Below are 27,061 nucleotides of genomic sequence, written 5' to 3'. Positions count from 1 at the left end.
CAATAAAAACCATCACACTCTTGTACAGTAGGTGGTGGTATGCACCTGATAGTTGCTTGCAATCTGTCATTAAGCTAAGCTTTGGAGTTTTTGAGCTTGTTAAGTTTCTGTTTACAGTGCAGTCAATTTTATTGCCACCCCCCCCCAATTCTGCAGGGTTTTAAATAAAACTGAGCAGTCAAGGAATTTTCTGATTATTTCTTGTATGAAACTCCCAGGCCTCTGGTAGAGGACCCGAGCTTGAAAGGAGAGACCATACCACCCGGGTGGGCGAGACGATTTATTTTTTATCATATATTCAAAGAAATAACCAGAAAATATACAATATATATGGCAGAAAACACAGGCAAGGCTGAAAAAGCAGTTTCTCTCTTGCACCCCTCTTTAAAATAAACTGCTATATTTTAGGCCAAAAAAACTGTTGTGTTTGATTGAACAATACCTCTATATGGTGCCATAGCAGCTTCATGGCGCATTAAGTCCCCAAACTACTTTTAATTTGTCCGTTTTACCCTGGAAACCCCTGTTTACAAACGTTGCACAACCGCTTTTGTTTCAACCTAGCCATAAAAAGAAGGTAATTAATCAGATTTATTATTTGAAATGTCAGTCATTTTTAGCTTAGAATCATTAATCGATGTCTAGTATTTAATTATACAAAAAAAAAAAAAACAAATTTATTCACTCGCATATTCTAAACATCTAACGTCACAATGAAAAAATTGGCGTCTAAAAAAAAGTCATATCTACCTCATAACATCGCTTAATTGCATTTTTGTATCAGAGGAAAATACTTTTGATACTTTTTACTCGTAAAGCAAATTTAGAGCAAGTACTTTTACTTGAGTACATTTTTTCTAAGATACTTGTACGTCAGTATTTTTTGCACCTGTATCTGTACTTTTACTTAAGTAAAATAAGTGAGTACTTCATCCACCACTGGTCGTATTTAGACATTTGTATCTGTAACCACAAAATTCTGACGTCGTCTGTTGGAATGACGTCAGGCAGGTCTCAGGGAAAATTAATCTATCCTCTCACAGAGCTTGCGCTATAACAAGCAAAATGGCTGACTGCAGTGGTGTGCGCGGAGCTAACCTGTCAGGTCAAAGTGATGAATCACTGGAAAAGTCAAAAATGTGTTTGTCCAATTGCTTGTCCAGTTTTCTTGTAATTGTACTTTATAACAGATGTACAGTTCATGGACTTATAGTTACTCCTGTAGCCCGCAACTGTTTTGGTTTTGGCGCCGTTAGAGGATTCGAAGATAGATTTGTTTTCCCTGAAACCTACGTGATGTCATTTCAATGCTTTTCAGTGGTAAATAAAATTGAATTCATCCACAGACAACATTCATAGTTGTCGAAAAGAGTTGTATTCACACACCCACAAAAAAAATCCAAAGTCAGAATTTTTTGGTTACAGATGCAAGTACCTAAATGCGAAAACAAATGTGTAAAGATGAGGACGAATTTTGACAGCTACAGTGCCTTGCAAAAGTATTCGGCCCCCTTGAACCTTGCAACCTTTCGCCACATTTCAGGCTTCAAACATAAAGATATAAAATTTTAATTTTTTGTCAAGAATCAACAACAAGTGGGAAACAATCGTGAAGTGGAACAAAATTTATTGGATAATTTAAACTTTTTTAACAAATAAAAAACTGAAAAATGGGGCGTGCAATATTATTCGGCCCCCTTGCGTTAATACTTTGTAGCGCCACCTTTTGCTCCAATTACAGCTGCAAGTCGCTTGGGGTATGTTTCTATCAGTTTTGCACATCGAGAGACTGACATTCTTGCCCATTCTTCCTTGCAAAACAGCTCGAGCTCAGTGAGGTTGGATGGAGAGTGTTTGTGAACAGCAGTCTTCAGCTCTTTCCACAGATTCTCGATTGGATTCAGGTCTGGACTTTGACTTGGCCATTCTAACACCTGGATACGTTTATTTTTGAACCATTCCATTGTAGATTTGGCTTTATGTTTTGGATCATTGTCCTGTTGGAAGATAAATCTCCGTCCCAGTCTCAGGTCTTGTGCAGATACCAACAGGTTTTCTTCCAGAATGTTCCTGTATTTGGCTGCATCCATCTTCCCGTCAACTTTAACCATCTTCCCTGTCCCTGCTGAAGAAAAGCAGGTCCAAACCATGATGCTACCACCACCATGTTTGACAGTGGGGATGGTGTGTTCAGGGTGATGAGCTGTGTTGCTTTTACGCCAAACATATCGTTTTGCATTGTGGCCAAAAAGTTCAATTTTGGTTTCATCTGACCAGAGCACCTTCTTCCGCATGTTTGGTGTGTCTCCCAGGTGGCTTGTGGCAAACTTTAAACGAGACTTTCTATGGATATCTTTGAGAAATGGCTTTCTTCTTGCCACTCTTCCATAAAGGCCAGATTTTTGCAGTGTATGACTGATTGTTGTCCTATGGACAGGCTCTCCCACCTCAGCTGTAGATATCTGCAGTTCATCCAGAGTGATCATGGGCCTCTTGGCTGCATCTCTGATCAGTTTTCTCCTTGTTTGAGAAGAAAGTTTGGAAGGACGGCCGGGTCTTGGTAGATTTGCAGTGGTCTGATGCTCCTTCCATTTCAATATGATGGCTTGCACAGTGCTCCTTGAGATGTTTAAAGCTTGGGAAATCTTTTTGTATCCAAATCCGGCTTTAAACTTCTCCACAACAGTATCTCGGACCTGCCTGGTGTGTTCCTTGGTTTTCATAATGCTCTCTGCACTTTAAACAGAACCCTGAGACTATCACAGAGCAGGTGTTTATACGGAGACTTGATTACACACAGGTGGATTCTATTTATCATCATCGGTCATTTAGGACAACACTGGATCATTCAGAGATCCTCACTGAACTTCTGGAGTGAGTTTGCTGCACTGAAAGTAAAGGGGCCGAATAATATTGCACGCCCCACTTTTCAGTTTTTTATTTGTTAAAAAAGTTTAAATTATCCAATAAATGTTGTTCCACTTCACGATTGTGTCCCACTTGTTGTTGATTCTTGACAAAAAAATTAAATTTCATATCTTTATGTTTGAAGCCTGAAATGTGGCGAAAGGTTGCAAGATTCAAGGGGGCCGAATACTTTTGCAAGGCACTGTACCTTACTCCATATAGACTTATTACAGTGGTATGAAAAATTATATGAACCTTTTGGAATTGCTTACATTTCTGCATACAATCACCATCAAATGTGATCTGATCTTTGTCAAAATCATACAGATAAAAAACCGTGTCTCTAACTAAAACCACACAAAAGGTGTTTTATTTTAATGAGGATAGTATGCGAACAATGACAGAAGGGGGAAAAGTAAGTTAGTGAACCATCACGTTTAATATCCCCCCCCCTCTGGCAGCAGTAACTTCAGACGCTTCCTGTAGCTGCAGATCAGTCTGGCACATCGATCAGGATTAATCTTGGCCCATTCTTCTCTACAAGACTGCTGTAGTTCAGTCAGATTCCTAGGATGTCTGGCATGAATCGCTGTCTTTAGGTCATGCCACAGCATCTCCTTGGGGTTCATTTCTGGACTTTGACTTGGCCACTCCAGAATGCATATTTTGTTCTTCTGAAACCATTCTGAAGTTGATTTACTTCTGTGTTTTGGATCATTTCTTGTTGCAGTATCCATGCTTTGTTAGCTTCAACCGTCCAACAGACGGCATCAGATTTTCCTGCAGAGCATCCTGATAAACTTTAAGAATTCATTCTTCCAAATGATTGCAAATTGTCCAGGCCCCGAGGCAGCAAAATGGCCCCAAATCATGATGTTCCCTCCACCATAATTCACGGAGGGGATGAGGTGTTGATGAGCTGTTCCATTTTTCCTCCACACATGACATTATGTGTTACTCCCAAACAATTCAACTTTGGTTTCATCAGTCCACAAAATATTTTGCCAAAACTTCTGTGGAGTGTCAAAGTGCCTTTTTGGTGACATTAAACGAGCAACAATGTTTTTTTTAGACAGCAGCAGCTTCCTCCGTGGAGTCTTCCCATGAACACCATTAGTGAGCCATAGTTTCACATATAGTGGATGTGTGCAAAGAGATATTGGACTGTGCCAATGGTTTCTGTAAATCTTTAGCAGAAACTCTAGGGTTCTTTATTACCTCTCTGAGTATTCTGCGCTGAACTCTTGACGTCATCATTGGTGGACAGCCACTCATTGGGAGAGAAGCAACAGTGCCAAACTCTCCATTTGTAGACAACTTCTCTGACTGTCGATTGATGAACATCCTGACTTTTAGAGATGGTTCTGTATCCTTTCCCAGCTTTATTCAAATCAACAATCCTTGATCGCAGGTCTTCAGACAGCGCTTTTGACCGAGCCATGATGCACATCAGACAATGGTTCTTATCAAGACATTTGTTACCAGATGTGTATTTTATAGGGGGCAAGGCCACATTAAAGCCCTCATCAGTGATTGTGCACAAACCTGACTTAAAATGTTTGGTAAAAAATTGCTTTCAATTGCTCTTTAAATCTCCTTAGGCATATGGTTCACTTACCTATTTCCCCCCTACTGTTATTGTTTGCATGGTATCCTCATATGAAATATGAAAACCTATAAATGTTTTAGGTGGTTTTAGTTAAAGCAGAAGCTGTATTTTTATCTGTGTGATTTTGACAAAGATCAAATCACATTTGATGGTGATTTTATGCAGAAATGTGCGAAATTCCAAATGATTCAAATACTTTTTCATACCACTGTATGTTTGTATACTTTTGGGGTCCTGAAGCTTGCCAGCTCAGCAACCATAACAAAGGGGGCGGAGCTTTTGTGAAAGGTAAATTTAGAAAGAGATGAAATTCATGGCTAAGAAATACAAGGGCTAATAAATACAACACTTTCAAAATAATGTCCCAATGTAGGAGTTATAGATCGGTTAATGAGGCATTGACAGAAAGGAAGCTGAAAATGTCAAGATTACAGAAGAGGTAACACTAAACACTGATAATAAAGGTAAAAGCCAAACCTTGTGTTCCTCCTGCAAAGTACACAAAAACAAAGAAGGGATACCATGTCAGGATTTGTAAAATGCCTTGCAGTGCAATGAGTCATACTTCACAGGTACTAACTATGCTGTTATAATCATTGCAGAAAAGTCAACATTTTTTCTGTAACCTCAGCAAACAAGATGTTCTTTCTTGTTAGTTCACACAAAAGTTTTAATACTGATATCATAAACTTCTGACTATAAACACTACTTATAAATACTGAATAATCATACTTACAGAGAATAGACAGTAGGTTGTTGTATTACACTGTTAGGATTTTTGTTTGTTTGTTTTTGTTTTGTTTTTTTTACAAATGCTATGAATAAAACCTGTACATTGTACACATCCAAGACTATACATCAATGCCTCTGTAATAAATACTGCTGTACATTTTAGTAAACTAGCATCATCCTATCTCTTTTTATCTTTTTCATTATGTTGGACTACTTCTAAGTTCCTCACAACCAACATGTGAAACCACTGCAAAACCCGCATGGTGGAATTTGCGTCAATGCTTAATTATCTTATTGTTACAATGCTCCTGTTACAAAAAGCAAGCAATTTATTCATGCAAGGTTTTAATCAAATAATATTTATGATCTTGTATGGTATTATATTGATGTATGACAAGGGAAATACGGTAATTCATAATTGATTTGCATACACAGAGCTTAAAACAAAAATGAGTGTAAAAAGCATGCTTAAATGTATATTCTATGTCATATCACCTCCTCTTCCTCTCCAAAGCCTGTCAGGTCCCAGACATAGTTAAGTCGCATCTGACGTCGCTTCCAATGCTCCATAAATAGAACCGCTAGGAAACCAAGCATACACAGCAACATGTAACCTTCATTAAAAAGTACAATGCAGTACTATAATGAAGTATGTTTCACATCAGAAAAAAAAGTAATGTAATTAGTGTCTGTGTTGACTTGTTACTGATTACGACATTCACTATATACAGTGTATCACAAAAGTGAGTACACCTCGCATTTCTGCAGATATTTAAGTATATCTGACAAAATGACAGTTTGACACAATGAAAAGTAGTCTGTGCAGCTTATATAATAGTTAATTTATTTTCCCCTCAAAATAACTTAAAATGTAGCCATTAATATCTTAAACCCCTGGCAACAAAAGTGAGTATACCCCATAGAAACTACCTACAGTACATCCCTGAATGTCCAAATTGAGTACTGCTTGTTATTTTCCCTCCAAAATGTTACGTGACTCATAACAGGAGTGCTGTCAGCATTGCTGCAGAAATTGAAGAGGTGGGGGTTCTCCCTGTTAGTGCTCAGACCATACGCCGCACTCTACATCAAATTGTTGTGCATGGCTGTCACCCCAGGAGGAAGCCTCTTCTGAAGACGGTACACAAGAAAGCCCGCAAACAGTTTGCTGAAGACATGTCAACAGAGCACATGAATTACTGGTACTATGATGCGATGAGATGGGCGGGCTTTTTTGAGTCTTAATAAAACTGAATATCAAATTTAGTGTTATCAAATATTATATCTTAATAGGATATCATCGCTTTGATATCAAAGTATAGCAGCTTCAATAGCTAAAGTCAGTTAACTTGATGTCCATTTAATGAGTGTGCTAACATTAAAGTGATGCTTCTTTTTTTTAAGTAAACATAGTGTCCTAATAAGCGCCTTAAACCTATTTTGTTTTTATTTTCCAATTACCGTATTTTTCGGACTGTAAGTCGCACCTGAGTATAAGTCGCACCAGCCCAAAAATGTGCAATGAAGATGGGGGGGGAAAAAACAAAAAAAGTCGCACCGGAGTATTAAGTCGCATTTTGGAGGGAAATTGGCTTGATAAAATCCTAGACATAGAACAGCTATGTCATCTTCAAAGGCAATTTAAAATAAAAATACAACAGAGAACAACATGCTGAATAAGTGTACAGTATGATAATATTACATGATGCATGAACAACGAAATGCGAACGTGGCTGGTATGTTAACGTAACATGGCTATTAGAGTTATTCAGATAATTATGGCGTAAAGAAGCTGCTAACAAGTTTACCAAACCATCAGTGTCACTCCAAAACACCAAAATAACATGTGAAATGATATCATAATGTGTCAATAATTTCACACTTAAGTCGCTCCAGAGTATGTTGCACCCCCAGCCAAACTAATATAAAAAAAAACTGCCGCTTATAGTATAGTATAGTATAGAAAAATACGGTTACAATTTGTGAATGGGCACCTTAGTATCCCAACTAGGATGACCACCTCTCCAGTTTAGGGATGGACACGTAGCCTTTTCAGTGATGTGTCCGGCGTCCGGTCACTATTTGTCTGGCTTTTAACGGGAACCTCGGACTTAAAGACCTGTAGGCTCTGATAAGCCACAATTGTTCTCTTTTACCAAAATGTTTTTAGAAAGACATAAAATATTCCAATTGATTTAAAAACCTATAATATTTGGTCCATGTTTTGACTTCCGGAGGGCGCCATGTTTCATGCGCGCAATGGATGCTCGGGGTGATGAAGTAGTTTGTCACTGTCACTAGACGGACACTACTGAGTTACTGCAATTCCTTCTACTCGGCAAGATGTGTCTGACACATGCGCACATCAGTTAAAAGTGGCAAGTACTTACTATTTGTGTTTTCATTGAGTCTTTAATTACCTTTTCATTGCCTCAAAATACTTTTTCATGTGTTTCCCTCTCACACTTTTAAGCATTGTGTTTTCTTGTGGTACCTTTAAAGCAGATGGTTTAGCTGTTGACCACATTAGTCACATAGTGTATTTAAACCATCCTTATTTGAAATTACTACGTTTAAATATTAAGGCATCTTTAGTATGTTCTGTATGTATGCATCTAAACAAAACAAGCTGAAAGTGCACGGTATTACTTTGGGTGTAAAATTCGCCTCTTGTAGGACGTTTCACCTAAAGGTGGGAATCTTGGGCACCTTACGATTCGATTACGATTCAGAGGCTACGATTTGATTATAAAACGATTATTGGTGAACTCCCCAGCTATTAGCTGCTTTTAATGTTTCGTACATTAGTTACAAAAATTGTACATAAATCCTGTCAGGCTTAAATACACGACTATTTCAGTATCAAGTTAACAGTTAAAAAGAGTAAATAAAATACTCTAGTTCCCATTCTGTATCAGCAGCTTTAAACTACATTCAATTAATTTAATGTTGTGAATCAACCGTTAAAGTTGTTAAAATTGCTCCCGTTATTCCATAATTTCCCTTCTGTCTATTTTCAACATGTGAAAGTTTTAAAACGGTTTTAAAGATAGATTCAAGTCAAGATTTTACCCATTTAGGAGTATTTTAGATAAAAAGTTAATTAGGTTTGCTTGGAAGGTTTGCTACAACAGCCTTCCAGGGAAGTCAAATGCTTTAAGATGGCGGCTGTTTGCTAATGCCAGCAAGTCTGTCATTTCGCATCTAGTTTTGTAAACATGTGCTGCTAACGCCACAGAGTCTGTAATGATAATAATAATAATAATAATAATAATAATATCAAATAAGGGTGATTTAAATACATTACATGACTAATGATAAAATAATTATTAAATTGTTATTAAATATTTGCTTCTACCAATGAAGGCTCATAATAAAGTGGATTGCTATAATAGGATGTTCCATGACTGATTGCAATAAGAGACATTTTTGTGATTGATAACTATAGACATGTTTAGTTCTTGATAAAACTGCCTTGTCATTCTGACCGGTTTAAACTGGCCTAGGTTCCACAGTTCAACTTCAAGGACAAGCCACAGACATTGAGACCTAATCTGTCTGGGACATTTAAGAAATCATATTGTTGCAATTTGTTACGTGGCAAATGCTATTGCTTCATGAAATGTATTTGGTGTGATAGTTATTGAGATGTATGTAATATAATTTCTCTAATCAATGGCTGCTCGCAATGAAGTAATGCTTTTGCTCATTTGTTAATGTTTTGTCTTGAAGAAGCCTTGATGAGGCCTCTTGCCTGTTCAAGGACAGGCAGAAGAGGCAGTTTTGCTTTGCTGAAATGTGCTGACACACATGTATATAATTCCACCTACATGCACACACATAGCCATACAAATACAAGGGGTGTCGCCAGCTTGCTTCCCCTTTCCCTTTTAGGGCAAGACACCCGTCTGTTGCTAGGGCCATCCCAAATAAAAAGTGAGGAGAAGGAGGGGCTAGTTAGAACGATTGCGGAAGCTGTATTTTGTAGTCCATTGTATACTGTAGCTTTCGTATTTGTATTTTTTCGTATTTGAACTTGACAACTAATGTGGTCAGTGGTCACTAAATGAACACTCCCATTTAAAGCTACCACAAGAAAACAAAACGCTTAAAAGATATCATGCCAAAAGTATTTTTAGGCCATGGTAAGGTTAAAACAATAAAAACGAAAATAATAAGTACTCGCTCCTTTTAACTGATGGTTACATGCGTGCACAAGCGCACTGGGCATTGGTAGGATGTTCTGCCGTGTCTCATATTTTGGCAGAACACCGTTTCAAAATAAAATTTGTTCTTGGCCGTATTGCAATTTGAAAACATTGTACTGTAAACTAAATAAATTGTCCAAAAAAGTTTTATCTTTAATTGGCATTTTTTACTATTTAGTTACACAAATATGATCTATTAACAGTGCAAAACTTTTTTGTTGATGAAAATACACCGCAAGTCTGATGTATTTTTAAAAAATATATATCTGTCCTCCATTCTGACCTTACGGAAGTGGTAACCCTAGCTGTCACTGTTGAACCTGTATGCTTTTCTCTCGATAGCTTGCTACATTTAAAAAAATACTGTATATATTTTCAATATAACTCACTGCTGCATATGGTAAGTCCTTTTGCTTCAATCTGGAGGATGTTGCACTGTTATTGCTCAAAAATAAATAATTTAAAACACTCTGGTATACATCTGGAGATCCAAGCTTGTGAGTTTAGCAACCATAACTAAGCGGGGCCTTCTGTGAAAGGTGATTATGATCAGTGTTGTCAGTGTTGTGAGTAACACGTTACTGTAATGTGATTACTTTCTTCAATAACGAGTAATCTAACGCGTTCATTTTTCTAAGCCAGTAATCTGATTTAAAGTTAGTTTCCCTAGTGCCTGTGCGTTACTATTTTGTTTTTGTCTCATAATGTATGTAGAATGAAGAATACAGTGGTCATGTACGAAGAGCATTTCTCATCGGGGGGAAAAAAAAAACGGGTCACGTGTAATACGATGCTGTATGAGCGCTGTCTCCCACGGCCGTCAACAACATAGCATTCTGACGAGGCAGCGAGGCTAACAGTGAAAGGCAGGATATATACCGCAAATGGATGCCTTTGCTTACTGGAAATACAGCCATTACTTCACATTTCTGTCCAGTAAAGATGACAAAAATATCTCCGTGCATTGCAAACTTTACGCTGGCTGAAAAAGACTGTCAGCCGCTAAAAACTCTGCATCCAATTCAACAAGGAAGCACTTGGAATTACAGCACAACGCGATGAAACTCGAAACCCTCAGGTAACAAGACAGCCTGCACTCCTACAGTTTGTAACCAGCCTTTATGCGCATTTTATTGTCAGTGTTTGTAACCATAGGCGGAGTTTTACTTTTGTGGGGCTGGAGGCAAAGCATGTTGATGACTGAAACAAAAGTCAAAAGTTTGGATACATCTAAACATTTTTACATTTTATATATTTTCACTACTATTGTAAATCCTCTCTGAATACATCAAAACTATGAACGAACATGTGGAATGGCCAAAAAAAAGTGAAATAACTGAAAACAGTTTTTATATTCTACATTCTTCAAAGTATCCACCTTTGAGGTGTCGCCAAACTTTTGGCCAATACTGTATATATACATATATATAAAACTGTTCAAGCTCAGTTGTTGTTGTGTTTGAAAGCTTAGGTTTACAGAAATTCTAACTATCCATCCTGCCTCCACAGGTGTAGTTTTGGCTTAGCAAAGCAATAGATATTCTCTTAGGTGGTAGTCACATGGTCTGCTCGAAAAATGATTTTGACCCATTATGAAATACGTTGTAGGATTCTGTTCATTTCATTAATTTTTGTTGTTTGTTTTATTGCTTTAGAACTTCTTTAGACAATATTTTAACAGCTAGATCTTTATTTTAAAGGGGAAGTTCAGAGTTTTTGTCATTAGGCTTTATCTTGGAGTTAGCGGGGGTTTATTTAGTCGTTGGAGTTGATTTGAACAAATTGTGCAGTTTGTCAGTTATCTGTTAGTTTCAGGGCTCCGGGGTGGCTAAGCTAGCGCGAGTCAATGGTGGTTGAAATCAACTCCATCGACTAATTAAACCCCCGCTAAGATCAAGCCTTATGTGAAAAATTCAATTACATGTGATGATATTTTGTTGTTGTCATTTTTATGTTGAGGTAGCAAAAGGAGGCAAATTGGTAAAAAGTAACTGATAAGTTACTTTTAAAGTAACTTGGTTACTTTGATAATAAAGTAATCAGTAAAGTAACTAGATTACTTTTTTGAGGTGTAACCAGTAATTAAATTTTTTAAGTAATCTGACACCACTGATGATGATGATGATGATTAAGCTTTTTTCTTTTTCGAGCATGCACAAGAAACAGAAATACATTGTAATTCAACTAATTATTTGTACTCGAAAGGGAGTGGGAAGAAGAAAAAACTTATTTTATCCCACCCCTGATCTCATTGTCCAGCATCTTTACTTCGTGGGATACTACTACTGTCCACACAATGAAAGAGAAGAAAAACAGACAAAAACAACTAAACCAACCAACTAAGGTTGGCTCATTGACAATAATTCAATATATAGACCAACTGACAAGAACAGCAACACACATTGTCAGCAAATCTCATTATACGGTGACCAGATCATATTTTGATACAATTTAAATTTTTGTATATTTTGACAATGCTTGACGGGATTGTCTAAATTGTTCCAAAGTTTCACTCCACATACAGACACACGAAAAAGTTTGCGAGTAGTTCGAAATCTGGGTAACACAAAATCTCCAGAGCCTCGCAGACTATGCATACTCTCACGAACCTTAAAAAGGTTTCGTATATTATATGGCAGTAATTTATTATATGCTTTAAATAAATGATAAATGGTGTTATACTTGTATAGTGTTTTTCCACCTTTGAAAGTGCTCAAAGCACTTTGCACTACATCGCTATCCACCTACTGGTGACGCAGCGCCAGGAGCAATGTGGGGTTCAGTATCTTGCTCAAGGATAATTAGGCTAGTTCATCAGGGCAGAGAATCGAACCCGCGATCTCGGGGTTGGGGGACAACTACTCTACCACTGAGCCACACCACCCCCAATAACATTATAGCTGTATGGTAGTTGACCTGATCTTTGATTTTTAATAGTTTATAGCAGACATGCCCAAACTCCGGCCCGAGGGCCAAATGCGGCCCCTGGTCAAATTTCATCCGGCCCCCAGCCTTTGTCATAAAATCAATGTCTAGCCCGCACACAGACTTAACTTGGTCAGCAGTACTGCTACCATCATATGAAGTAGCTTATACACTAAATGCTGCTCCTCATTTACCCACTAAAAGGCAGCAGCACTCTAGGCAACATTACCCCATGTGACCCTTAGCTCCCAATTTTCTAATGGTGACAATCAACACAAAAAAGAAAGGGATAAGGGTGGAAATTGGACTATTTCTTCACTAAAGTACGCAACAACTGTGTCTGCCTCATTTGCAAAGAGACAGTCGCTGTTTTTAAAGTTCAATGTGAGGCGACATTACTACACTGACATGTACGACAAGATTACAGGGAAGATACGTAGCGAGAAATTAAAGCAACTTGAAGCTAGTTTAATTTCACAGCAGCAGTATTTCGCGGGAACCTGAGAATCGAAAGAGAACCCCACAAAGGCTAGTTGCGAGAGAGAGAAAAAAAAAAAGCAAATGTGACACACAGAATGGCTTGCTAAAATGTGCTTAAACATATTGTTCTACGTAACGGACGTCAACCAAGGGCGGCCCCCCACATTTTTACCACACCAAATCTGGCCCCCTTTGCAAAACGTTTGGACACCCCTGGTTTAGAGTGAGCAAATAAATGATGGGTGTGATCAAGAAATCCGACCTTATGTATAATCCGTACTGCTCCTTTCTGCAGTATGGCTACTGAATTGATGTTAGATTTATAATTGGTTCCCCCCACACAATAGGTGAAATATGGGAGCACGAGGGAACAGTACAAAGTGCGGAGTGCACTATTTTATTTTATTTATTTTTATTTATTTTCCCTTCAGGCATGACAAATCCAAACATACAGCGTTTATGTGTTTACTATCATCAAGATATGATTTCACTTTGTTTATTAGTGACAGGCTTTTGGAGATTTTTGTTTTGATGTGTCTGATGTGGGCTTTCCATGATAATTTACGATCTACAATAAAAATTTGAATTCATTCACATTACCGATTGGGACCCCATCTATCTTTATTTGTAGTTCTGAGTTATATTTAAGGTTACTAAATATCATTACTTTTGTCTTATTTAAGTGATAATTTATCTATATCCATCCATATCTTTAATATACTTAATTCCTCATTTTTGTACTACTGGTAATTGCCATTGGGGTGGCTGTCTTTGTTCTAAACCCATACTGGCCAAACGTCAATCACAATTGACTTTTTAAAATGATTATTATTTTGGTTTTTAAGAGAGGGATGAAAACATTTACCCCACAAGGCCATGAAGATGGAGAAAAATACAGTTGCTGGGTTGTCGAAAAGGTGGCTGGCTCGGGCAGTACCACATGCTGACACAAGTTTCCAGTATCCACAAGCGCTATCACAAAGTGGGCACATAGTGATGTTGAGCCTTGGATCACAAATTTCCATGCTATAAGAGGGAAGGTAAAATTAGAACAAACCAAAAGACACACGTAATGTAAAATAAATGAAACAGCCAGTCCTTTGTTACATTGTGGTTTGAATGATTTTGTATGTAGGACTCATATTAAATAAACATTTGAGCTTTTGCACGTGTAATAGTTCGTATGCTGCATACAGATGCACACAGATCGCCATTTTTTTGTGAGTATGGATTATGTTTAAGTAAATGATTGAAAACAGAATGGAAACACTGGACATTTCAAGGACATTTACGTTCTATTAAATAATTTGTGTGTAACTCATTAGGCAAACCGTTTCATTCCAATAAAGGCACATACAGTACAGTATAAGCCTCTATAATGGAACAAACATACTGTAAGCATTTGTTTTATAGTATGCGTGCAATAAATAAATAAATTAATAAAAAATGACCAAACAATGAGACTTATGTAAAGTTTGTTGTTGTTGTTTGATTTTGTAACTCTTTTGCTCACGAACATGAACGTTTCCTGATAGGACAGCAAGGAACTGCTATCCACGCATGTTGTTTTTATTATTTCATTACAATTGCTTGGAAACAAATCTATTGACAATCGCAGGTAATATTTGCGATAGGAGGAACCCTGCTTTGGATGGGAAAGACGGATGCAACGTCTGCAATGATTAGGCAAATTGATGTTTTTGGCTGGAAGAGAGTGGGTGGGATGGTAGCACAATAACATTCTGTTTTGTTATGACTGGATTCCTGGATAACATTTCTTTATTCGTACCTGACTACAGTTTTGCATGGAATAAATTACAAAAGAAATATTTTGTATACCTTGGTACGTTGTCATCAACAGTGGCACAGCCATAGAGGAATACAATTACTCCAACAATAGCAGCTGGGATTAACATCTGCGTGTAGACTCCCAGCCAGGCAAAGTACAATCCAACCTTCTCCCCAAAATACTTTCTGTGGGCAAAAAAAAGGAAAATGAATCAAAGTGGAAGCTGCATGGATGGACAGACGGATGGATAGTCTCAGCTTGTTCTGGTTTAGGCTCAGTCTCAACTCCCCCCAAAAAATGGTCTGGGCTTGTTTTGCTATTGTCTAAGCCTCTGCCTCTTAAAAGTCTTGTCTTGGTCTCAACTAACGGAAGTCTTGTTTTTTTTGTCTCGGTCTCGTTGACGTCTCGTCTCGGGACAGTCTTGTTCTTGGATAGTTTGGTCATGGGCAGTGTTGTTAATCTTACTTTAAAAAAGTAATTAATTATATTTACAAATGACTTCTCCCAAAAAGTTTTTGAATTAGTAACTCAGTTACCTCATTGCAAGAGTAATTACTTACTCAGCAAAGTAACTGATGTTACTTTTTTTTAACCTTGCAACCTTTCGCCACATTTCAGGCTTCAAACATAAAGATATAAAATTTTAATTTTTTGTCAAGAATCAACAACAAGTGGGACACAATCGTGAAGTGGAACAAAATTTATTGGATAATTTAAACTTTTTTAACAAATAAAAAACTGAAAAGTGGGGCGTGCAATATTATTCGGCCCACTTGCGTTAATACTTTGTAGCGCCACCTTTTGCTCCAATTACAGCTGCAAGTCGCTTGGGGTATGTTTCTATCAGTTTTGCACATCGAGAGACTGACATTCTTGCCCATTCTTCCTTGCAAAACAGCTCGAGCTCAGTGAGGTTGGATGGAGAGTGTTTGTGAACAGCAGTCTTCAGCTCTTTCCACAGATTCTCGATTGGATTCAGGTCTGGACTTTGACTTGGCCATTCTAACACCTGGATACGTTTATTTTTGAACCATTCCATTGTAGATTTGGCTTTACGTTTTGGATCATTGTCCTGTTGGAAGATAAATCTCCGTCTCTCAGGTCTTGTGCAGATACCAACAGGTTTTCTTCCAGAATGTTCCTGTATTTGGCTGCATCCATCTTCCCGTCAATTCTAACCATCTTCCCTGTCCCTGCTGAAGAAAAGCAGGCCCAAACCATGATGCTGCCACCACCATGTTTGACAGTGGGGATGGTGGGTTCAGGGTGATGAGCTGTGTTGCTTTTACGCCAAACATATCGTTTTGCATTGTGGCCAAAAAGTTCAATTTTGGTTTCATCTGACCAGAGCACCTTCTTCCACATGTTTGGTGTGTCTCCCAGGTGGCATGTGGCAAACTTTAAACAAGACTTTTTATGGATATCTTTGAGAAATGGCTTTCTTCTTGCCACTCTTCCATAAAGGCCAGATTTGTGCAGTATACGACTGATTGTTGTCCTATGGACAGACTCTCCCACCTCAGCTGTAGATCTCTGCAGTTCATCCAGAGTGATCATGGGCCTCTTGGCTGCATCTCTGATCAGTTTTCTCCTTGTTTGAGAAGAAAGTTTGGAAGGACGGCCGGGTCTTGGTAGATTTGCAGTGTTCTGATGGTCCTTCCATTTCAATATGATGGCTTGCACAGTGCTCCTTGAGTTGTTTAAAGCTTGGGAAATCTTTTTGTATCCAAATCCGGCTTTAAACTTCTCCACAACAGTATCTCGGACCTGCCTGGTGTGTTCCTTGGTTTTCATAATGCTGTCTGCACTTTAAACAGAACCCTGAGACTATCACAGAGCAGGTGCATTTATACGGAGACTTGATTACACACAGGTGGATTCTATTTATCATCATCGGTCATTTAGGACAACATTGGATCATTCAGAGATCCTCACTGAACTTCTGGAGTGAGTTTGCTGCACTGAAAGTAAAGGGGCCGAATAATATCGCACGCCCCACTTTTCAGTTTTTTATTTGTTAAAAAAGTTTAAATTATCCAATAAATGTTCCACTTCACGATTGTGTCCCACTTGTTGTTGATTCTTGACAAAAAAATTAAATTTCATATCTTTATGTTTGAAGCCTGAAATGTGGCGAAAGGTTGCAAGATTCAAGGGTGCCGAATACTTTTGCAAGGGACTGTATTTTTACATATATCTAATATATAATATATATATATATATATATATAATAATCTATAACTTTCACATCAGATATGCTTATGTTAATTGATTGAACTGATTTTTTCATTCTATGTATCGTCACACCCCTAATATATATATTTTTTTCAATATGCAGGTGAGGTTCTGAATCTCCTGCCTTTGCTCTAGTTCTTTTGATTAAAAATCATCACACAAGTTTCATGGATATGTCATTGAAGAAAATTTAAGGCAATGACAATTTTTTGTAATAAAAACGATTCTAATAATGGTATTAACAAATTATTATTAGATTGTAGCGTCTACAAAGACAACGCCAACTTGGTGATGATAATGTAAACTCAGTAGGAAAATAGTACATTATTTTCAATTAATTGTACCCGCCTGGACACCACGAACTGTATGTAGAAAAAAAAAAGTTGCTGAAGAGTTTAAGATGATGCTTGCCATGCTAATGCTAACGAGAACGCGACTGCTATGCTAACGCTCCGAGCCACCTAGCCAATCATCATTGCATTTGCAAAGGCGTCCCCCCCACCATTTTTGGTGGCCAAAAATGGTACTACAACCAGGATAATGCATCTTGCATTTTAATCAGAAAGTCGAAAATGACATTATTGTACAAGTACACATGCTTAAAGTAAATGTACATGTGCTTGTCGTACAAGTACACGTGCTTGTAGTACAGGTAAACACAAATACACATAAGCCGCCTTCAGACTTATATCCTGGTAAATTCCTGTGGAAGGTGACGCGGGATTGCCATAAATGTCATGACTTTCACCCATGGGCAAATGTGGGGAATAAACCGGGTTGTATGTGTGAAAGTGGCTTAATTTATCCCGGGTTGGCATCTCGGCGCTCTCTGTGCGGGGAGGGCTGCTAGCGCGATTTTATAACCCGGACATTACGTAATTTTTGGTCGGCATCGGCTGTCACATTCTGTTGGTCAGATCATGTTTTGTCAGAGAGCCGGTTGTGGGATCGTTCCTGACGTCATACCTGCACCCAATTTAAGCTCATTAAGACTGTATTTAAACCCAGGTATTTGAGTGTATTTATTTTGTTGTCTTATCAGCTCTCTGCCTACCGCTTAGGTTACAATTATTGATCCCAGTCGACCTACTGGCACGGACCCATTGTGTTATTCCCCCTTTTCCGCGATCGCGTGTAATTTTGTTTGTATTTAATAAACCCTTGAACGCATCCCTCCGTTGTTGTCTGCTTTGAGGTACAACCTAGTTTCAGCAGTTGAGGACCCTAACATCGGCAACAAAATAAACCACACATTTCCTAAAATGGACGATGGACTCTTCCTCGGCAATTTAATTTCGGTTATGTTTTCTGTTTAAATTTTGCCATTTCCAGTTTGCCATCTTGATAATTGTGATTTTGTGAGTTTGTTTACCGCCTTTTGTCTTACTGAGAAGAAAGAGAAAATTACGATTGGCTTGCCATGATATTTACGTCATCAGCCTTCGTTCTCTGATCCGGGAATCAAACGTGTCCTTTAACACACGCCTCGTCCTGGGACATTATTTTAAGAGGCGACTTGGTAAATGTCCGCTTCATTGCCGTGTCAGTCGACCCGGGAAATTTCTTATACACATAAGGACTGCCTGTTTAAATCCCGGGGATTAAACGGTGTTCAATTGTGTGTGAAAGGGACTATAGTGTACATGTAGAACAAGCACACGAAATATACAGTATGCATATCCTTGTCTTATTTCTACAACCGTAGTTTGAATAGCTTGCCGAGCTCTGGCAACCTGGACGAAGACAAAGAAATGATCTCGTAATAGCGTACCACACGAATGCTATTTTTAGACCATGACGTCGCCATCGTAACCTGGAAGTGGGTCAACAACATAGACACACCCCCGCATACAACTCATGTTATTACTGCTTGTTTTCTGCCAGTAATCTTTTTAAAAAGAACATGCCGAGTAAACACTGCTGCTATGGAACTTATAGAAACGACTCTAGACATTACGACATAAGAAGGATGTTTTCTGCATACGTTTCCCAAAGCCAAAAAAGAGGAAAAAATGTGAACAATGGATCAACTTGTGCGGACGTCCAAAAGACCAGTTTGACGCCAGCAAGGTAAAGCCATTCACCTTCATATGCAGTAAACTGACGTGAGCCATTTTGATATTTGTACTTATTTTTTAGCGTGGTGTTTTGCTGTGCTGCTTCTGTCTGACAATGAATGACCTGAAAAAAATTAAAATGGTGTCTGACTGCCACTGTTGTTCCCTTTTCTGTTGTAAAAAAAAAAAAAAATGAAGGCGGAAGTGTAAATAAATTATAGAATTCAGATTTGTTATTAATGAAAAAATGAAAAGTGTTCGTTGGCTGTCACTGAGTAGCATTTGCGTTCGCTACACAAAAATAGCAATTTGATTACCCCCAAGAATGCTCAGAGACGTAAGACAACCAGAGGATATAATTTATAAGAAAGACAGGGCATATGGTGGTAAAGGATAGATTGTTGAAACAGGAGAATGTCATTGTCAGTGGCGTAAGGCAATGCACACAAGTAAAAGGTGTCGATAAAAAAGCTACCTCTGGATCAGCTCGGCTCTTTTTCAGCCCTCGACACTCAAGTCATCTCTTTAACTGAACATTTATATGTTGTTCCACATACTTACCATTGAGTTTGGCACCAGGGACATCATTTTCGGCCAGAATTGGTTGGTTTAGCTAAGTTAACATCTCGTTCGTACACTATTTTCCTGCATTTAACATTAGGGACAAACGCGAGCTTGACCCGCCTAGCAACAGTTGCTAATGTCATGAATATTAATAAGTAAAAGTGACGGCTTGCGTGCGGTACTCCATTGGCTGATTGGTGGAGGGCGGAACATCCGTTCTTAACACAGAATCAAATCACCAACAGCAAAAATAGGCTGACTATGGACTTTTAAAATGGGGAAATCTTGGCTTAAACACTAAAAAACGTTTTCGAAGTATTTCCAAAAAACATGTTTTTATAATCTCTATTAAAATTTTAATGAATATTTAAAGTGCAAATCTTGTTTAACCCTTGCCATCTCGATAGCCTGCTTTAGGGTCTTCTGCCCAAGTCCATGATAATTGTGAACATTGTAGCCAGTCATTGCAAGAGTGAGTGCACAACATTCAGAGGGAACATTTAAAAGCAGCCACAGGTGATGCTTTGATCGGGAGTCGGCTCTGCGTGTCTTGACAACGGCACAAAGATCTCACCTAATTAAGCCAATGGGCTGGTACTTGTAGAATACACTGTAGCTGGCCCATTCTTCATACAGTGTCTGCCAAGAGAGGAAATCAGTTAACATTTTAACTAGGGCTGTCAAATGATTACAATTTTTAATCGAGTTAATCACAGCTTAAAAATTAATTAACCGTAATTAATTGCAATTCAAACCATCTCTAAAATATGCCTTATTTTTCTGTAAACTATTGTTGGAATGAAAAGACACAAGACGGATATATAGATTCAACATACTGTACATAAGTACTGTATTTGTTTATTATAACAGTAAGTCCACAAGATGGCATCAACATTACTAACATTCTTTCTGTTGAAGGTATCCACGGATAGAAAGACTTGTAGTTCTTAAAAGATAAATGTTATACAAGTTTTACACAAGTTATAGTAATTTTATATTAAAATCCCTCCTAATGTTTTCGCTTTAATAAAATTTGTAAAACTTTCAATCAAAAAATAAACTAGTAGCTTGCCATGGTTGACGTCGCACGGGCTCCCTGCTGTTCTTCCACAGTGTCTTTAACTACGTAAGGTAGTGAATGAAATACAACACAAAGTGTGTGGAGAGTTTTAAATTACTTAGAAATCAAGCCAATGAGTGTGTTTTGTCCCTCGATTGATGCCCTAGTTCCCTGTTTACTGGTACTTCACGGTCATTTAAGTGCTGGCTTCACACGTACGAGACTTCTGATAGTTTGTATATTGTGACTAAATATTGCCATCCAGCGTATTTGTTGAGATAAACGAGACCTAAACGAAATGTTTGAATAGAGTTTGACCGAGTCTGAGTAAGTTTTATGTGTAATTTGCAAAGCCATTTTGATTGAGAATGCCAGTTGTCTTTGCATTGTTGATTAGAATGGTGCCTCATTAATACAGATTGAAGTGCTTTTCTTTTTGTGAACATCTTTTTTCTTTATTTTTTGAGGGAAAGGAATATTATTTTTGTTGTGCTTTCGCTAAATGATATTTATGTCTGTTGTGAAGAGTTGCCGAAGCTTATACCAATAAACGGCGCGGTCAAGTGAACACCTGTGTCCACTCGCCTTTCTCTGCCTCATAGCTCTCAATGTGCAAAAAAACTGCGTCATTGTAATCTGTGTGAGGCAATGCATGAGCGGGTCATCCCGCGCATGCGTCAAATATTTTAACGTGATTAATTTAAAAAATTAAGTAACGCCCATTAACGCGATAAATTTGACAGCACTAATTTCAACTATCAGAACTGTATATGGAAATTACCATCTTAACATTGTTAACTTGACAATTGAGATATTGTTACATTCCCTATCATAGCAATAGGTTAACATTTGCTGTTCCAATCAAACTAATGTTGAGTTTAATATGATAACTAATGTTGAGTTTAATATGATACTCCTCTTCCACATATTTTGACAGCTCCTATCCAAAGCCTTTTTGTTTGTGTGTCTAGGAGTGAACCAAAAGCATATGGAACATCATTTGTTTCTAGCTAGTTGTCTTTTCATTATCCCATGACGTCTTTCCAACTCTTTTACCGGCTTGGTGTGCTCAGGTGTTAGCCCGAGGGTAATTAGGGCCCGCGCACCAACTGGCGCAAGGTCCTATTGTAATGCAAAGGATTATAATTTTTTTTTTCATGGCAAATAAAAATGGCCAATTTGGAGGCCTGAAAATGCACGAAAACTCACCAATGCGCCGTTCCGTAAATTTCGATAATATTGTGACGTTACGAAAAAAATGTAACAAAATGGCTCAGTGGCACCCCTTTGAAATTTTCAAAAAGGCCTCTCCATTTAGGTTTTTTCAACATAGAGCGATGGAATTCAGGGAATCGATACGTTGTGCAAAACTGCTCCAAAAAGTCTCTTGCACCCATATTTCAAACCCAACAGGAAATCGGGTATTTTGGATCAAATTTGAAATTTTTATTGATTTACAGATTGCACCTTTGAGTCCTTGTCGTCTTAGGAGTTAGTCAGATCGTCTTCAAAATTGGTGAGACTGCTCAAAAGATATATGAGATCTTAAATTATCGGGGGTTCCAAAGTCAGCCATTTTTTTGGCAACACGCCAAATTCAATAAATGACTAATAAGTCCCTGGTACAAGGTGTAATCTTTTTAATATCTGGCATGCATGTGAAGTATCCCAGCCTGAACACGATTGCATTAAAATATTACCCATTTGGCCAGGCGCCCCCTAGCGGGAACAGGAAACACTCTTTTTTACGAGACAAGCGCCTCCTCCTAGGGAAAAATCAATTGACCTCAAACCTGCATCAGGTGAGCCTTAAGACGTGTTCAGGTACCTGATGAAAAATGTTTAGGTTGAAGCAGAGGGGTCCAACAGGAAAGTGAAAATGACCGACAGCATTTCGTCTCGATACAAATTCTGAAGTCATAACTTCGCAGACATACACATATCGGCGTCAAACTTTCCATGTTTGGTGAGAGTCGTACCCTGAAGTGTCCTGTATGGGTCATTTGCATCAACCCTATAGCGCCAACTAGTGGCGACAGAAAGTCATTCATTTTACTTTTACACCTCCAGTTCTTTTCAGGTTGGTCATTGTAGTTTCAAGACCTTTTGTAATACTACATTTTAAGGCCCATGTCCACATGTCTCTGTCTGTTGCCGTGACGACCCTTTGTTTGCCATTAAAAATATATTTTTTAGGGACTTGGACAGCTTACGGAGCCACGGAATTTGGCGCACTTGGTCGAGTTGGCCCAATTAAAAGATTCATTTTTGTTTTGAATAAGGGCGTGGCTGCACAGCTCAGTAGCGCCTCTTTTTTTAGAAGTACTCTATAATCTGTTTCTTTTTCCTAGGTGTGTTAATTTATTTCTCATCCCAAAGAAAGAGGCAGAGAGTTTCACGCATGTTAGGTAGGTTCTCATTAGATCAGTACTTCTCAAATAGTGGGGCGCAGAGCGATGCCGGGGGGGCGCATGTGACCTCGGGGAACATGCTTTTTTTTTTTTTTTTTTTTTTTTTTTTGCCGTACTAGAATAAAGTGTACTTGCACATCCACTCAGTGGGTGGCAGTGGCGCTCTCATTTTCAAAGTGCGCGCAGTATTTTTGAAGTAAGCAAGAGCACACGGAAGAGACTCATGAAGAGCTGGAGGGCTGTGCGCCGTTTTCGAAAGCCGTTTTCCGGCCGGACTCACGCAGCGACCCACTGTCTTCTCCGGTTCTCACGTGTCCGCCCGAGAAGTGCCATTTTCGGCTTGGGATCGTCACGATGACCGCCCTCACCTACGGTTCTCCCTCCGCCGCCGAGAATGCGCTTTTTCGGGCCGTTTTCCTTTTGGCTTTGACATTTAATACAGTGTTAGATGAGGAAAGACCACTGTTTACTTTGTCTAAAAATGATTATAGCGGACAGCCGGAAGCCAAATCAATTAAGACGCCAATTAAAGACATTAGACCCCAATCTCATTGATAAGCCGCTTGGTTATTTTTCAGCGAAAACGTGCCGAATATTGCCAACAATCGTCCCGCTTTGTCAGTGTTATATCAGTAAACCAGTGAGCACTGTTAGCATGCTCCGTGCAAAATAACCCCACACCGTTGCAAACTGTAGGTGATACTGTGAGCAGTGAGCAGCGCAAATAAAAACTGTCCTTCTGTCCAAAGACACTTTTTTTTTTTCCTCTATTCAGTTTTGTTTTTTCGGTCAAACTTTTTGGCATATTGTCTTCATGAGTTAGTTAAAGGGTATGAAAACGCAAAGGGGGTGTGAGACATCAATAGAATCGTTATGTGCCAAGATAACAAATATTGATAAAGTTAACAAAAAAATCAATCACATTAATGAGCAATTATCGAAAATAGATCGAAAATGACGAACATTTCTGAAAGTGTTGCGGAAACAACCGAATGGGGCGGCGACGTCACGACAAGTGAATGAAAGTCGAGGCGGAGCCAGCTGCCATTGTTTTTTATCGACGAGAGAGTAGCGTTCGGGTTTGTTTGACTAAAACATCACTAAAATGGTTCAACACTGCTGTGCTATGTGGTGTACAAATAGCTAATTATCGGAATATAGTATCCATGAGTTCCTGAACGCGAAAAAAAAAAGCTGGACTACGCAAACAATGGGTGAAGTTCGTCCGTGCAAAGAGAGCTAATTTTCCAGACCCAGCCTCCGGCACGGTTTTGTGTGATGCGCATTTTCCACCTGAAAGCTTCTCGAACTATGGACAAGTGAAATCGGGTTTTGCTAAAAGATTGCTGCTCAAAGCAGATGCGGTGCCCACCATACACGCACAGCCACCTAAATGTAAACGAAGACTGCCACTGATGAGACCACCTCACCATCCCAGGCAAAGCAAAGGAGGGTAATTGCTAAGCTGGAAATGGCCAGAGTGAGTACTCTTCTATAATAAAAAAAATATCACGCATGGGATACAGGACTGGATACATGTATAAATTATAAATAAAAGCGATAATATATAATATTTTACATTTTACATATTTTAATATTTATTGCTCCCCTCAATGACCATTTCATTACGCTGCATTGGCGTTCGTTTGGGCTCAAATTGGTAACCTAAAACACCAATTAAAGCTTCGTAACTCTCCTCGTCACCATTAGATGAACATTCGTTACATCCTTCTACGTCGGATTCGTCGCTGGAACTAGAAACGAAATTGTCTGCCATCATCGCCACCATTCAGTATTAAAGCACTGAGCCTTTTTCTTGTTGAAGAAACACCCCTCACTGTCAATTCTGAATTCTCTTTTATTGACAACGAGGGGTGTTTTTTCATGAGGGAACCTGGAATATGTGCAGAGCAGGACGAACACAATGCAACAGCATAAACAGCTCAAAACACCCCTAATTCTCCCCTCACTAAAAGGCACAGGCGGTTTTTGTTATGGGCAATGTGGGCGACCGCCCAGGGCGCAATCTATTTGGGGGCGAACAAGCGCCCTCGAGAAAGAATAAAAAAAACCAAAACAAAAAACGCCAGTTTTCTAGACTAATACCGCTCATTTCCACGTCGAGTTAGTAGAGTGGGCGCTAGGATGCTCCTTACTATCATGTCAACAACTGCTGAGAGTCATGTGTGTCAGAGGAAAAGGCAGGGGGAGACGAATCAGCTGCTCGCAACTGCAGAGTGAGTGAGCAGGACGAGTCTCAATCACTCTCAGAAGAAAAGCAAGGAGGGGGGCGGGGCCCCGTCCGCCCCGTACCCTGTACACAGGCGGGGCCCCATATCCTGTACAGCTTTTCACAGGCCACCTCATTATTCATGTGACTACTTAAAGAAATGGTGATTTTTTTTCTCCAAAAAAGTCCATTGATGGGTCTATCATATTCCTCGTTCAATACTCTATAAGAAAAATATAACATATATGCATCTAAAATAATCCTTAACGATTTTTTTTAGCAATTTTAGTACTCCTTTTAGCAAGGTTACTTGGGTATGCGGCATGCCGCTGCGTACGTTCCCATAGCAACCAGTCCTGTTATTGTCCTACGTCAAAAGCGCTGCATATTCTGAGAACGAGAATAGGCATAAGCGTAAGGTGCGCATTTTGAGCAGAGGACTTGGGACTTGGACAGTTTACGGAGCCACCTGTTAGGATTAATCTGTGCGTCCATGAACGAATGTAAGTATTTCCTCTTCATGCCATAAAGTTCTTATGATAAGTTAGAGCCGTCATCAGCGCAACCGTTTCGTGTTTTTACTGTTACGTCAGCTGGTTGATCCCACTCGTTCTCGCTGCGTCGAGGAGAGCGTTCTTTACTTTATATTCGCATTACACCTTTGCGTGTTAGTTTAGCATCTTAAAATGGTGTTGTACATCCATATGAGTGTAAAGTGCTTAGTTTTCGCCACTTTTATGGCCAAGATGACCGCACGCAGCGCGCACTCGAACCCCCCGCCCCCACCCTCGTGTTCATTTTACTGCACAAATATGTATGTGTGTCACGTGACTCAGAGTGAGTGGGCGGCGATCGGGCCCTTTTTTAATTGGCAAAATGAAAAGTTATCCGTCTGGAAATAAAAAAAGAAAGAAAAAAAGCAGAAGAGGAGAAAAGGAAGCAAGACAGGGGTGAGTGTACTATGTTACTGTAGTTTTATGTCCTAATGTAGTCGAAGTACTGCAGACTAGTAGTAGTAAACCAATTAACTGCCTTAACTTGTTGTAACTAGCTTGTTAGCGTTTGCTAACAGCATTGCAGACTAGTAGTAGTAAACCAATTAACTGCCTTAACTTGTTGTAACTAGCTTGTTAGCGTTTGCTAACAGCATTGCAGCATGCTAGCGTTTCTTCATACATAAAGATGTTACCTAGAACATTAAATCAGTGTTTAGAATCACCATACACACTGATCAGCCAGACTGATAAGATGGTACATGATTCACTTCTGTGCCAGAATGATATCCTTATTAAGTAAAAGCAATATAACTTACCAGCTAGTAAGTAGAATACGGTATGTGTAAAGGTATGTGTACTAAGCACAATAATAATAATAATAATCTGAAGTACATTTTGTTTATTAAAGCAAATGTGTGTAAATAATTAAGGATAGTGTGAAGTGAATGAATAATGCAAATGGGGGAGGGGGGGGGGCACTTTGAGTGTCCAAAAAAGCGCTCTATGAGAGCGAGCCAACTGTCCCCCTTACTTGCACATGCTCAAAGGGCCCCTGTGCCTGTTGCCTAGGGCCCCTGGGGACCCGAGCTACGCCTCTGGGCGGGGGATAGACTATTTTAATAAAATAACATAAAAAATGTAACACATTCTTGTGTTTGATGTTGGCGGGAGGGGGGGTTGGGGATTGGGTAGTTTGGATGTGGGGGGGGGGGGGGGGGGCGCTGATGGGGTGGTTCGCCCAGGGCGCGAAAGTAGCCAGGACCGCCACTGCTAGAAGGAATTATATTGACGCAGACAGGCGCTGCCCCTCTAGTGGCCGGTGGAACTCTCTACACTTGTAATGACGTCACGCACACAA

General features: G+C 39.1%; 1 protein-coding gene across 3 annotated transcripts in view; it reads right to left on the bottom strand.

The window, feature by feature from the left end:
* The window catches only part of ano1a (anoctamin 1, calcium activated chloride channel a), a 175,523-nt gene that overhangs the window by 54,570 nt on the left and 93,892 nt on the right, over nucleotides 1-27,061 (bottom strand). For 2 of the 3 annotated variants that reach the window (XM_057840031.1, XM_057840029.1), the window contains exons 10-14: nucleotides 20,081-20,145; nucleotides 14,701-14,835; nucleotides 13,727-13,887; nucleotides 5,744-5,829; nucleotides 4,994-5,005 (exon numbers count right to left, since the gene is read on the bottom strand). In XM_057840031.1, coding sequence (XP_057696014.1) covers nucleotides 4,994-5,005; nucleotides 5,744-5,829; nucleotides 13,727-13,887; nucleotides 14,701-14,835; nucleotides 20,081-20,145 — 459 coding nt within the window. The remainder of the gene's footprint in view (nucleotides 1-4,993; nucleotides 5,006-5,743; nucleotides 5,830-13,726; nucleotides 13,888-14,700; nucleotides 14,836-20,080; nucleotides 20,146-27,061) is intronic. The other variant, XM_057840030.1, reaches the window with a different exon arrangement.

Source organism: Corythoichthys intestinalis, chromosome 1, assembly GCF_030265065.1.
Source record: "Corythoichthys intestinalis isolate RoL2023-P3 chromosome 1, ASM3026506v1, whole genome shotgun sequence".
In the NCBI taxonomy this organism is placed as follows: Eukaryota; Metazoa; Chordata; class Actinopteri; order Syngnathiformes; family Syngnathidae; genus Corythoichthys; species Corythoichthys intestinalis.
This window is presented reverse-complemented; position numbering and strand designations above follow the sequence as displayed.